At 35.9% G+C, this 15,112-nt stretch overlaps 1 protein-coding gene across 7 annotated transcripts in view; it reads right to left on the bottom strand.

Moving 5' to 3' along the window:
* Positions 1-15,112, bottom strand: part of ASXL3 (ASXL transcriptional regulator 3) — a 188,673-nt gene that overhangs the window by 113,456 nt on the left and 60,105 nt on the right. For 6 of the 7 annotated variants that reach the window (XM_084964436.1, XM_084964442.1, XM_084964437.1 and 3 more), the window contains 2 exons: positions 5,138-5,246; positions 3,781-3,886 (listed from right to left, as the gene is read on the bottom strand). In XM_084964436.1, the coding sequence (XP_084820562.1) occupies positions 3,781-3,886; positions 5,138-5,215 (184 nt within the window). In that variant the 5' untranslated portion in view covers positions 5,216-5,246. Of the gene's footprint in view, positions 1-3,780; positions 3,887-5,137; positions 5,247-15,112 lie in introns of those variants that run through there. The other variant, XM_084964441.1, reaches the window with a different exon arrangement.

The raw sequence follows: 15,112 nt of genomic DNA, 5'->3' as shown, positions 1-15,112 counted from the left end.
CAACTCTGTACATGCATACAGTGGTCATGGACATGACTGTAGAAAAAATGTATAACCACACTGACTGGTCTCATGTTAAATTCAGGACTAGGAACCTTAGGAGTGTCCTTACTGCTGTTGAACTCTAGACAAACATTTTCTATCTTCTCCTTAGATCTACAAAGCTGCCTTCCCATCCTTGACTTCAGCTGATGAACTTGTTTCCTCTTTCACTGAGAAAAATGGAGTAATAAGAAGCAAACTTCCATAGCCCCTCCCACATGCACTCACTTACTTTCATTTCTGTCCAAATACCCTGATTTTTCCTACTGCTTCCTTACAGCACCGGTCAATACTCCTAAATAGAGCCAATCTCTTCATCTATTTAATCAGTCTCATTCCCTCTCCTTTAATCAAGCACACGGCAACAGGTCGCCCTCCTCCTCATCAAATTCTCTTCCTCAACTGGATTTTTCCCATCTGTACATGATTATTCTAATATTTACCTCTCATATTCAAGAAAACTTCCTTTTATTCCAATTTCTCTTCCAGCCATTTTCCCATTTCACTCCTTCCCTTTACCTCAAAATCCTTGCAAGAATTATCTACACCTGAGGTCCTCCACTTTCTGTCTTCTCATTCTCTTGAACACGCTCCATTCAAGCTTGTAGTCTCATCATTGGACAAAAAATAGTCATTGCCAAGTTCACCAATAACCTCACAAAGCTAAATCCAACGTTTTTTTTTCTTAGTCTTCATTGTAAGTTGACACATCAAAAGCATTTGACACATTTGAGTCACTTCCTCCCCACAAACACTTTCTTCACTTGGTTCTCAGGAGAGACAGCATATTCCCCTGTCCATTTATCCTCAGTCTCATTTGCTGGCTCCTATAATCTCTCCTACCTCTTAAATTTCAAAACTGAGCTCATTCTTTGGGCCGCTTTCTTTTTTCTATTTACCTTCAATTCCTTGGTGATCTCATCCAGTTTTTTTGTCTTTAAATATCATCTATAAACTGACCACTTCCAAATGTATATCTCCAGAAAGGTCTTTCCCATAAATTAAAGATGGAAAAATCCAATCATACAACATATTTACTTGGATGATGAAAAATGAGTCTCATGTTTAATACGTCCAAAACCGAGCCCCCCATCAACAACTCCCACCCCAAAGTGATTCTCTTACAGACTTTCCATCTAAGTTAAAGACAAGACTGTGCTTCTATTTGCTGACAATCACCTTTGGAATTATCTCCAGCTCCTTTCTCTATTTCACAACCATACCAATTTCAGCAGTTCCTGTTGGGTAGACACACACACACACACATTCAGAATCCAATTACTTTCCATCATATCCAAACCACCATCACCTCTTATCTAGATTACACCAACATAGTTCTGACTGATCTCCCTGCTTTTGCCCTTGTTCTTCAATACATAGTTTTCTGTACTTAGTGATCCTACTAAGCACTAAGTGACAACATTGTCTTTTTAGCTCAAAACCCTACAACGGTTGAATATCTCACTCAAAACAAAAGCCAATGCCAACGCACTATATAATCTGGCCCCATAACTTCCCTGACCTTGTATCTGACCATCTTCTCTCCCTTGTTCACTCTGGACTCCAACCACACTGGTCTCTGGATGTTTCTGGATTAGTCCAGGCACTCTCCTGCCTCAAGGTCATTGAAATTGTTGCTTCTTTTACCTAGAACTCTCTCCCATCAAACACAAGCTCTCTCACTCCCTCAGGTATTTCCTCAAATGTACCCTCCTTTCTCACTCTTTCTTTTTCAACTTGTAGGGCCACACCTGTAGCATATGGTAGTTTCCAGGCTAGGGGTCAAATCCAATCTGCAGCCACAGCAACTTAGGATTCCAGCTGCGCCCACAACCCATCCCACAGCTCACGGCAATGCTGGATCTTTTAACCCACTGAGTGAGGCCAGGGGTGAAACCCACATCCTCATGGATACTAATCAGATTCATTACCGCTGAACCACAATGGGAACTCCTCACTCCTATCTTCTTAATTCGTTTTGCTCCATATCACTTACCAGCACTGAATAAGCTGTAAATTTTACATACTTATTTTGCTTACTTTCTCCCTACCAACACAAAATGTAGGAGAGGTCTCTTTTTGTTGTTTTCCCTGCTACAACTATAACGTAGAGAACTGTACTTGGCAAGTAGCAGAAACTCAATATACACATTGATATACAGTAACAGAAAGCGGGTGGGGAGGGGAAAAGAACACATGCAAGTCCCCATGCAAGCAGGCAGTACAAGGAGTGACCCAGTAAGATCCTGCTCATCCTACTGATGGAGAAGGGTGTGCCCCATTCACTACCCCTTCCAGAAATCCAGAAATTATCATGCATCTCTGCTTTGTTCTCTTACTAACCACAAGGACCTGCCAAATTCACAGCACTACCACAACAATAGTGGGGCTCTGAGTTGAGTTTTCGAAATGTATAGAATTAAAGACGTCAAATTAAATGCAAGCTGGTTTCAAAAAAAAAAAAAAGTCTACAAAGCCGAATTCAGTGATTTTACTAAGACAAGAATCTGTTTCCTGAGTTAATTCACCACCCTGGCTGCAGGTCAGATGGACTGGAGCAGAATCAGTCTCCAGGGGACTATCAGAAAAGCACACCAGTTTAAAGGGCAGGAGTGGCCAGTGAGAACACAAAGGGACTCCTATGACCATTAATAAAATGAATGGCTTTGGGCTATTACTGAAATACGATATTTCTGCAAGGATCCTTTAAGGTTTGTTTGTTTAAAGATAATTTACTGATTTCTAGGAGTCCACTGACAGAGACTTTAATGACACAGTCTTCCTCCCAAATCATGATCTGAGGCCACTTGCGGGACCACTGGGTAATGTTAAAAAAGAAAAAAAAAAAGTATAGCAGGTTTTGTGGAGCAAATAATTGCCAAAACTGCAGTACATAGACCAAAAGAATCAAAGTGCAAATGTCTTGAGAAAGATAAAAATGAATCTACATGGACAGAATTCATAGGTGGAAAATGCCCCCTTCGAATTCTAGAAAGGTTGCTCACTTTTCAAAAGCATTTCATAACTTATTTGTCCTGTTTCACTGTGAGGACTTAATTTAATAAGGACAAACCTAGGAACAAAGCTATCATAAAACTACTTGTGATCACAGGAAAATCAGCATAATCAGAAATAAAACAATGGCATTCTCAGTACTTATGTAAGAATAAAATCAAGGGGAGGAGGAGGGAGTGGGATGGACCTGGAGTTTGGGGTTAATAGATGCAAACTGTTACATTAAGAATGGACAGGCAATGTGGTCCAGCTGTACAGCACAGGGAACTATGTCTAATCACTTGTGATGGAACATGATGAAAGATAATATGAAAAATACATATATATGTATGACTGGGTCACTTTGCGGTACAGCAGAAATTGACAGAACAATATAAATCAACTATAATAAAAATATTTTTTAAATGTTTATAAAGAATAAAATCACTATATACTCCAATAGCTTTCTCACCTTGCAGGAGAAATACACTGGTAACATTCAAGAATACTATCCAAGGAAATCCATACAGTTAAAAAAACTAAACAAAAAGCAAAGAACTGTATCCTTAGAGGCTAACTTTTCTGGAAAGAAAAGAATTGTTTGATGATAAATCTAAGCAGGTGGTAAAAACTTAGAAGAAAATCATATTTATAACGGTAGAGTATTCAATTAGCAAGTTACTAGAATTCTATTTAATCTTTATGAGAACAGGTTGAGTATATCTTGAAATTTGTCACACTCACCATTCCCTTCCCCACTGGCACTGGCCTCCGCCATCTCTGTACCATCCAATTCAGACTCACAGCCTAAATCCAGTGTTCCATCAGCTGGGCATGACGACTCCTCTTTCTATATTATTTTAAAAATAATGATTTATGGAGATGTACTAGCAACTGAAAACATTCAAAACACTTCCAGAGTCCTGGGAATTATCACAGTCACTTGTGATTTGGAATTTCAATACTGATTTACTTTTTAATGTAAAAATCACTCCTTAGAAGGGGGGGGCGGGAGAATAACTGGGAGAAGCACATCGCCATAGCTGATTTTTTTGATAACCTTTAACATCTCTACAAAGTTTCTTTTGGATGTATGTCGTTTCCATTTTTTTTTTCAATTCCTCCTTCATCCTTATTTTTGAAAATGGCTTAACAACTCAGAATTTTAATCATAAATTTAAACACTCAAGTAGCTACAAAAATCAACTGAAACAATGCATGTCTTTTGATTAACCTGTGTAGTTTTCTAAAATGTATATAAGACAAGAGCCTGGTGCTTAGTAGCTGAGAAAGAACCCTTGCTTCTTTGCCAGGTATAAGTTTTGAATTTAAAAAAAAAAAAAAAACTAAAAGGAAATTAATGAACTTCAAATGTAATTCATCATTTATTAAAGCAGTGAGGTTTTTTTAAAATTTATTACAAATGGTACACTGATTTTGTTTGTTCAAAATTATGCTGCTATTTGCAAATCATCAACTTTTGTCCCCTGGAATTCTGCACCTTAGACAGCATTTCCATTCTAGATGAGAATGGGAATCACACTAAAATAATTAAGGTTCAGTTATCGGAAGCTTTTAATTTTCTCTATTCTTTTCATGTAACATGTATACAATAACAGTAAAACTTCTGAGATTACTGGTGGTTTTAAATTTGAATAACTGATTTAAATCAGTGAATTTTCAAGAATGGGTATATTTCTTCATTTTTATAAAAGACAAAAAGGCAAACAGGTGTGAAGCCTGTATATTAACCGATGGTCATTAAGTCAGTTTTTGGCAACTGTGATCATCTTAAACTTTTGGCTGATGAACCACGGCACTCCTCCATGTCAATTTTTAAGAATCAAGAATTTTAAGGAAGCCACAGCTATTTTTCCATTACCATATGTTAGAGTGAAACCACAGATATGTTTTCTTTAAAGAAAAATGTCATTGTTCATTCTGAATATGAAATCATTTTTAAGACATCTGAAAACATTTAAAAGGCACAGGGGTCACTCTACCCTTCACCCAAATCTAATTTTGTTTACCTTCACATGTCGGGAAAAAATGCATGATACATAGTAATAAGAGATATAATACGCAGAACAATCCAACTTACTTTGAGAGCATAGAGGCCTGACTTTCCAGGGATTTTGAAGAATGTTCCATCCCCTATTCGAGTGTTAGTGTGAAGCATTGCATTCAGACAGGCTAATGGAGAAGTTCCACTAGAAAATAAAAGTGTGCAAAAAACGAAGCAGTCTGAGACGCAGTTTCTGTGGCAAAAGTGTTCTCAGTCTCTTAAGAAAAAAAAAAAAAAAAAAGACCCTCTCACATGCCTTTTTAAAATATCCTCCCAACCCGGAAAACATCTACATTACAATAACGGGCCAGTCCAGTTTCACCAAAGTTAATCAGATACATCTGTCTTATAGGCTTCAGGCAAAAAGTCTCCTGAATTGAAATTATGCTTTTATTCATAAAGCAACCAACACTCTATTTCAAAGAAACCAAGGCCCAAACATTTATGCGGTATTATTTTGCAAATACCATGAAGCCTCAGTTTTTAAATATTACAGACAACTTGATGGTTGCACTTGAATGATCAAAACACCAAGTTCAAGGACAGCCCCATCCTATAGGTTGAAAAGCAACAAAAGAATAATAAGAAACCAGGGAAGACCTGATTTGAAATTACAAGTATTTAAGTTACTCGTGGGATTGCATTTCTCACAAGGCCAAATACAAATGTGTATCTGTGTTTATATCTCTGACGGCTTCTACATTGACATCCTTTTCTCAGTTCTTTGTCAAATAAAAAAAAAAATACGTGTTTGGGAATTTTGCCCAGCTAATAATTATGTTCTGTTTTAGTAAAGATGTAAGTGACTGAGTTACGAAAATAGATTTTTTTAAGAAATCAAATATTAAACATTAAAATATCAAAACAGAAATATTATTGAAATACACTCATACTTAAAAAGATGCTTATGAAATGTATAATACCTATGTATATCCTGGGTAGACTGTAGAACTTTTTTTTGCATATTTGGTTGAACCAATATAGGTTAGAAGCCCTAGTTCATCCCATTCGCCCATTAAGGGGTTTGGGTATTTAATCCAAACTATTCCGGAACACGAGGACCTTTAGGATCCTAAGGTTTTAAGGTCTGACTTCCTATGATAAGAATATACTTTCATGTTATTAAATTAAAAGATTTCTAAATACCAAGATTATCAAATCGCTTCCTTAATATTGAAAACCCAGTAAAATGAAAAAGCCAAATTTGCTGAGTTGCCACAACACACTTAGTAACAAGTCAGCATATATACACATCATGGTCATAAAGGTTTATAAGTATTATAATAACAAGAACACTCTTTATTATTTTAGAAAATAGCTCCTCTGTGCCAACACATCAGTATGATTCCAAATGGTCTGACAGGAAGCAAGAAGTTGGTCACAGCACAAGGCAGTTAGAACACTACAGTACACATGGTAACAATGCTGGGTGTTTATGTAATATATTTTCCTCACGAAGCTTCTACAAGCTTACAGACCTCATTTCATTATTTTTCCTCACAAAAGATGTCCTGCTCATATGTAAAACAGGCCAGGCATCCCTTATAAAGTAAAATATATGCATCTCCCAGAAATATCTGTCCATGAATACATTCCAGATAAATAATGCTCTACATGTTTTACTGAATACTGCAAAATATATATTTTTATCCTTATTCTCTTCAGAAAAAGCACAGACAATTTGAAGCTGGGAATTATTGTACCAGATTTGTGGAGTTTTAATTTGGTGAAACTGTCAGAAACACAGATTTTTCTGTAGGGACTTGGCAAGAAAATATTAACACTACAAGTAAAATAGAATCCTTTACATAAAAATGGAACAATGTAGATGGTTTTAAAATGTAACTTAATAAAACTGTCCACCTAACATCAAACCTCACACACATTTTCCCTGTTCTTTACCTCTAAGGTCCTAATACACACAATTCCAAGAACTCAGACTGAAAATATTAAAGAATAATACAAATTTAAAGACAACTAAAAAATACTGAATATAATTCAATGTTATAACTGACATTTGCTTCCTAAAGTACAATAAACCAAAGATAACTGTAGTAAACTATTAAAAAGCAGTTTATTGCTATCCTTGTTGCAAACATAAGTGATTAGCACCCAGTTTCATATAATAAGAACATGAATATGTTATTAGATTACTATTTATTAACTCAATAAACTCAAGATTTACAATGGAAATATTAGAAAATATATAATTTACAATCACATGATAATATATCTCCAAAAGTCTCAACGACAACTGCAATTTTCCTAAATCTTTCCCCAAACAAACCTATGAAGTTTGTTTCATTTTAAAACTATACAACATTGGCATTTCAAAAGAATTAAGAATATTTTGCAATGAAATGCAAATTTTACAATTCAAATCACTGGCAATTAGTCATTTAGTCTTGAGCATATCACTTGCATTTCTCTACAGATTAAAAAAAAAGCACATTATATGGTCCATTTAATTTAAAAACAATTAAATACTGGCAGATAAAGAGTGAAGTGCTTACTAAAAAGGTAACTGACCCACTGCATATACAGTGGTGAATTTTAAAAATCTTTTGTAACATTTACTCCTTGCTACTATATTCAATATTTATTCCACAAAGTCTAGAAATTTTAGACTGCTTTTCCTAAAAAAATGGATGTCTTAATTAGCTGTCATTGAACAGGAATAAATAAAAGTCTTATTTACATATTACTATTTTAATATTCAGAAAAAATAGAACTACCAAGTATACCTAGGCCTGCTTTAAGAAATATATAAATATATACTTATACATCTGTATATATTAAAAAACACAATGATTTACTATGGGTCTGAAAGAAGATGAGGCAAATATGTCATATTCTATATTCTTAGCAGGAATACCTTCTATGTAATATTTCTTATTTTAAATTTTTAAAAATTTAATGCAAAATCAGAATTTATAAAGCTCAGAATTCTGTCCTGGAATATGTAAGTGTATATTACATATAAAGCAATAAAACATTTTAACCAAAAACATCTTTAAAATTTCAAAGTTACTTACTTTCTAAAAAGATGAATTAGAAGAATTGCGAGATCCCGATTTATAAAAAGAAAACAAAGAAAAAAGGAAGGAAAAAAAGAAGTTAGTTTTTTCAACTTAAAATGCAATTCTACACCTTACCATTTCAATACATAAGAAAAAGTACAAGATAACATCAAACTCTTAGATTTGGCTGTTGGGAGGGAGGAAAAAACTGGAGGACTGGGGCATAAGGTAAATTCCACTTCTCTAACACATCCATAACTTTCTCATTTTGTCCACAATGCACATATATACCCATACGAAGAATATAATGAGAAAGAAATAAGCAGGGCACTATTTGTCCCCAGTTCTTTTCTTTCTGCTATTCCCTGTAATTAGGCCCTTTCCTATACACCTGCCAGGGTAGATATACAGCTTATTCTATTTGTTTGTTTTTCTCCCTAGACTGTAGGGTTGTGGAACCCTTCTGGTTTGTTTTCATTTCCCACAACCCCTGAAGCAGAACAGGGGTGGAATTTGGAGGCAGGGGAGCAGGCATAATTTAAACTGTCTAGACATCAAAGAACCCCCAGAGATGCTTTGCAGAGCCCCAGTGCTGTGTGAACTACAGAAAAACCATTCCTTTATCGCATCAAATTGTTGACAGAACACAAAATTTTACTAATAGTGTACACTAAATGAAGAGACTGAATGACCTGTCTATTTTAATAATTTTAAAAGCCAGAAAGAATATCTGGGGAATGCAGTACATCCAGACATGACAAAGAAAACATCATCTTTGTGGTCTTCTGCTCCTTTCCATCTAAAATAATAATGTTTTAAAAGACTTCAATATTTAAGTAATCCAAATCTTAAATGACTTTATTTCTTTAAATATCTCAATAAAAAATTCAGATGAAAGCTATGTCCTGGAAACATCTTAAAATCTCATTTTTGAATTATGGGAACATCAAAAAAGTAATCCTGAACAATGTAAGTCTAAAAATTTAACAAATTTAACTAGTAATTATTAAGCGGCATTATTAGACAGTTATTGCACTAAGTGATATTAATACAAATTAACCGAAGCAATTTTCTGTTCACTCTTTCAAAAAAAATGAATAATAGCTCCTTTCAAGTATTTTCAGGGTTGATAGCCCAGAGAAAATGTCTTAATTATAAGGGATATATTTTTAAGAGGAAATTGTGTGGGCCTCTGGGGTGGAGGTAATGTTTCAATGCTTTGAACATAATTCCAGCATTCACTACATGAAAATTACATTGTTTACTTAGGATTTGCACATTTAATTTAATATGTGTTAACACTTCATAAAAATGTTTTCAAAATGTTAAAAATGAATAAATCCACTGTTGGATCTATTTATTTATTTATTTACATATTGAATGAGCAGGTCACTACTAGTGGAGAAGAATAAACTATTTCTACCAGTAAATGTGGATGACTCCTAAACACACATATGCACAGTGGACTTCAGCTGATAAATCAGTAACACAGATGATTAAAAACTACCCTATCAAGTTCCCGTTGTGGCTCAGAGGTAAGAAGCCCGACTAGTATCCATGAGGATGCAAGTTCGATCCTTGGCCTCTCTCATTGGGTTAAAGATCCGGTGTTGCCGTGAGCTGTGGTACAGTTCATAGACATGGCTCCAATCCTGCACTGCTGTGACTGTGGTGTAGGCCAGCAGGTGCAGCTCTGATCTGACCCCTAGCCTGGTGGGAATTTCCATATGCCGCACATTTGGCCCTAAAACAACAACAAACAAACTATCCTAGAAAATCAAGGCCATTCTTACTCTCGAGAAACATTGCTATTAGTCTGGATTCCCCCAAAAATGATTGAAAACAAAAACTTAAAAGTTAAAGTCCTTCATAAATGCTCTCTGAAGAATCCCAGAACATACAATATCAGCCAAAGATTGACCTACGGTAATTCTGAAATTTGATTTTCAAGACAAGAACAGTATCCCAAACCTCAGAGTTCTTCTAAGAAGATCACTAATGAAAGTTTTTCATGGACACTGACATACGGCAAATAACAAAGATTAGAGTTACAAAACGTAAATATGATTCCCATTTCAGCAGATACAACTGGGGCTGAGAGGTTAAGAATCTTACCTCAGTCTAATATCTAAGTGATACAGCTGAAGTCCAAATTTTACTCTGATTTCAAACCCACATAAAAATATAAAAATAAATGGAACAACCAATTAACTCAAGAGATGGCTCATATTTAAAAGGAAGATATTTTGCATAATTTCTATGTAAAGACTACCTACATGCTTTTCAATATTTAACATGTCTTTAGGGTAAAATTAGAAACATAGTCTCAAGTATTCTTTTTATGAAGTGGAGATACTGAGGCAAGAAATAATTAGCAAGTGACATACTCTGTGCAATTATTAAATTTAAAGAAACAGTGTCAGACTCCAGACCTAAACATGCATTTCTGATTGCCTTGAACAACATAAAAATATATTCTTTAGAGCATATAAACAGGCATCTGAACTCAGACTTGTCATTCCTTAATTAATGGACATTACCAAGCTACTACTAGATAGTCTATAGTGATTCATACATTTCAGTAAAAGGACCATTTCACTAAAATTATCTTTTTTTTTTAGGAGACAAGAATTCCAAAACATCGGAGTTCCCGTCGTGGCGCAGTGATTAACGAATCCGACTAGGAACCATGGGGTTGCGGGTTCGGTCCCTGCCCTTGCTCAGTGGGTTAAGGATTCGGCGTTGCCGTGAGCTGTGGTGTAGGTTGCAGACGCGGCTCGGATCCCTTGTTGCTGTGGCTCTGGAGTAGGCCAGCAGCTACAGCTCCGATTGGACCCCTAGCCTGGGAACCTCCATATGCCGCAGGAGCGGCCCAAGAAATAGCAAAAAGACCAAAAAAAAAAAAAAAAAAAAAAAAAAAGGAATTCCAAAACATCAATAAGGACAAAAATTTGCTTAGTATCATTTTAGAATAGAATCTATAAGGAAATGAAGAAATATCCTCAGGGAGTTCCCATAATGGTGCAGTGGAAACGAATCCGATTAGGAACCATGAGGTTGCAGGTTCAGTCCCTGGCCCTGCTCAGTAGGTTAAGGATCCGGCATTGCCATGAACTGTGGTGTAGGTCGCAGACACGCCTCAGATCCTGCATTGCTGTGACTATGGTGTAGGCCAGCAGCTGTAGCCTGTGACCCCTAGCCTGGGAACCTCCATATGCTGTGGATGCAGCCCTAAAAAGAAAGAAAAGAAACAGCCCTCTAAAAGTGTAAGTGAAAGCATATAATCTAAATTATAATTTTAAAGACTTTCAACTAAAATATGAAGTGTGGTTATTATCTTTGATTATAGACATTAAGTAAAGAACATAGCACATGTATGGCTGTATACTGGCAACTGTTTTATCTACAACTATGCATGTCGTAACATGCCATATTACCACTGCTATACTAGGAAAAGTGATGGAGTACAATGAATAAGACTGTGGTTTCTGAAGCCAGTCAGCCTGACTTCATGTGAAGCTAGACTGTTTCCTACCTCTATGACTTTGAACTCTACCTCTCTGAGTCCCAGCTTCCTCAATTACAAAATGTGGATAACAAAAGTCACTATTTCATAGGGGACTGTTCTGAATACTTAATGAGTTTAAACATGTAAAACACCTAGAATAGTGTCTAGAATATTGTTCATGTTCAAAAATTATGAGTTATGGTGGTGATGAATACTACTATGTGTCAAAGTAACCAACATCCAGAGGTACAAAGGATGGCAAGGGGAACGAAATTAAATATTCTGTAGCTTCTTTAAAGACTTAATTAAGGTAACATTTTGTCTAATGTCATTTTTGTTTCATTAGCAAAAATAAATATATGGGAGTGTACACATTCCTATCTCAGAGCTCTCACTTGTGATTAATACTGAAAATAACTTAGTAAAGGTAGAGAGAAAAGGATGATAATAATGCATATTTATTATTATAGTTACCATTCATTGAGTAACTCTAATGCAATCAAGCTTTCACAACTATTATCTAATCCTTACAGTCACCACAAAATGTAAGCATGGTTCTCAGTTTTACAGCTGAAACTGAGGCTGAGAGGTTAAGAATCAAGTAACATCTAAATTGAAATCCCAGGTCCGACATTTGGTTGTGGTTTTTTTGTTTTGTTATTTTTTTTTTTTTTTTTGGTTTTTTGTCTCTTTACGGCCACACCAGCAACATATGGAGGTTCCTAAGCTAAGGGTCTAATCAGAGCTGTAGCTGCTGGCCTACACCACAGCCACATCAATGCCAGGTCCAAGCTGCATCTGCAGTCTACGCCACAGCTCCCAGCACTGCTGGATCCTTAACCCACTGAGTGAGGCCAGGGATTGAACCTGCAACCTCATGGTTCCTAGTCAGATTTGTTTCCACTGCTCCACGATGGGAACTCCCAAATTCTGACATTTCTATATGTAGAAATAACTCTGTTGCATACAGCACAAATAATCGTAACACTGTAAATCAACAATACTTCAAAACTTTAAAAAATGAAAAAGAAATCTCGATTCTACTCTGATTTCACAGCCCATGTTCTTTCCACTAACCCACATTCTCTGTTCACACAGTTGTTTCTTCCATTTAACTAACTGAGGATACCAAAGAAGAATATTTAGCACTTGAAGGAAAGACACAGAGAAATGTCAGATGCTTGGAAAATGGTAAGACATTGGCTCCATCTTCACTCAACGGTGCCTATAGCAATGATTCCCCCAGGAAAGATTTCAAATAATATAAAGAAAGAACTAGAATGCAGAAGATGACATTGTTGGCTGTCTTGCTCAGGTGATGGTACTCTATGAAAACCAAGGGAGAAGGAACTTTGAGAGAATACAGTAGAGAATTCAGGTCCATAATTGAGATACCTTTTTGTAGAACTGAATCATTAAAGAAAACACAATCCATTAGTTGAATAAATATTTTCTGAGCACATTATATATGTCAAGCTCATCTTGAAATAAATTTGCACTCTGACAGTGCTTTGCACGAAACAGAAATGCAGGCTGAGTTGAACTGAGTTCTCTGAATACATATGAAATGACAAGGGATTCAGGAGAAAGGAGCCTTGAGGCATGTGCCACAACAAGAAGAAAATCATCTGGAATTTAGATGTTATCCCTAGTTTATTCTAAGGAGATGACTGAGATGGGATCGTGTGTGGATTTCTTCTAACACCAACTCCAATGCAGAGGCAGCCCACTCATGGCCTTTGACAGCCCTTTAGGACTTTATACGATTTCCCCACAACTGTAATCTCAAAGAGAATATGTTCAGTTATGCCAAAAAAAAAAATCTTCCAAAATAAAAAGATTCCATATATCAGAGAAAAGAACAGACACTAATTATATCTGGTATGATAAATTAGTTTTGTATAAAAATGTAGATTTCCTTTTTTTTCCTTTTTTTGCTATTTAGGGCTGCACCCGTGACATATGTAAGTTCCCAGGCTAGTATCTGAATCAGAGCTGCAGCTTCTGGCCTACACCACAGCCACAGCAACACAGGATCCAAGCCACATCTGCAACCTATACCACAGCTCACGGCAAAACCAGATCCTTAACCCATCGAGCAGGGACAGGGATAGAATCCGCAACCTCATGGATCCTAGTTGGGTTTGTTACCACTGAGCCACTACAGGAACTCTGAAAAATTTAAATTTCTATACTCTACTTGCAGGTATTTTGTTAGCGATGACTAATATTGTAGCATTTCTGAATGTGTTCTGTGGGATATTAGTCCCAAGTGATGCTCAAAAAAACTGTCAAAGGAGTTTCATAAAAGCTGTATTCTTCCCTTGCAAACTCACCAAATCCATTGAAAATATATATTAAAATCTCTGAAAAAAATCCTATATAACTTCAGAAACTGCTTAACTCTGTTTCTTAAGCATAATTTAAAAATCTTTCCCATTATAATATGTAGTAACATCCCTGATTACAGTATGCCAAAAAATATACTTGGGGAAATGCTAAATTATATTTATGATTAGGATTGTTAGGAAAAAGTGATCATACTCCCAGGGGGAATGCTTAATTTTATTAGCAAAATGCTTAAAATTATTTTAAAAGTATATAAAATAAATCTCTTTTCCCTGAAAAAAATAATGCTGTGTGACAATGATTTTTTTCCTTGTCTAGACTTATAAAATTGAAAAATATCCATGCATTTTATTTATTTTTTTGGCTGCACATGTGGCATGCAGAATTTCCCAGAACAGGGATTGAACCCACTCCACAGCAGTGACAATGATGGATTCTTAACCAGCTAGGCCACCAGGGAATTCTAGGTACTTTAAACAACATTGAAAAATTTATAGATAGTATCTACATATAAAAGAAAATACTATATATTTGCAATATTACATTACCCCACATAAAATTCATCTTTCTCATCTTTCCCAGTGGAGATCTTCCTCCTGATTCTCTATTTCTCTCCTTCAGTGATGGGTGGGATCCTCCTCTTCATCACCCAGGAATGAAGTATTTTTCAGACCACGTGAATTATTCTGCCTCAACAACTTTTATCCCTCATTTTTACTTTCTCACATCCTAATTCAAACAGTCTTAATAGCACAAGAGGACAATTCTGTAGCCCCCGTCCCTAACACTGCCTTCAATACATCCCCACTCCAATTCAGCTACCCACTGGTGGCCAGAGTAGTTTTCCTATGTAAAAAAACAAAAATAAACAAAACAATGCTCAGAGTTCAGGCTATGTCACACACTGGATTGATTTTTCTGAGTTTTCTTTTCTTTTTTTTTTTCTTTTTTTTTTTTTTTTTTGACCATGCCCACAACATACAGAAGTTCCAGGGCCAGGGATTGAACCTGTGCCACCGCAGTGACAATACCAGGTCCTTAACCTACTGAGCCTCCAGGGAACACCTTTTGTTTTAAATCAGTGCTTGCTTTTCAATGACCACCAATGAAAGCACAAACTCCTTGGCTCACAGT

Source organism: Sus scrofa, chromosome 6, assembly GCF_054392235.1.
Source record: "Sus scrofa isolate SSC_HxYL_T2T_F1_AM1 chromosome 6, Sscrofa_HxYL_maternal_Yorkshire_Landrace_v2.0, whole genome shotgun sequence".
Taxonomy (NCBI): Eukaryota; Metazoa; Chordata; class Mammalia; order Artiodactyla; family Suidae; genus Sus; species Sus scrofa.
This window is presented reverse-complemented; position numbering and strand designations above follow the sequence as displayed.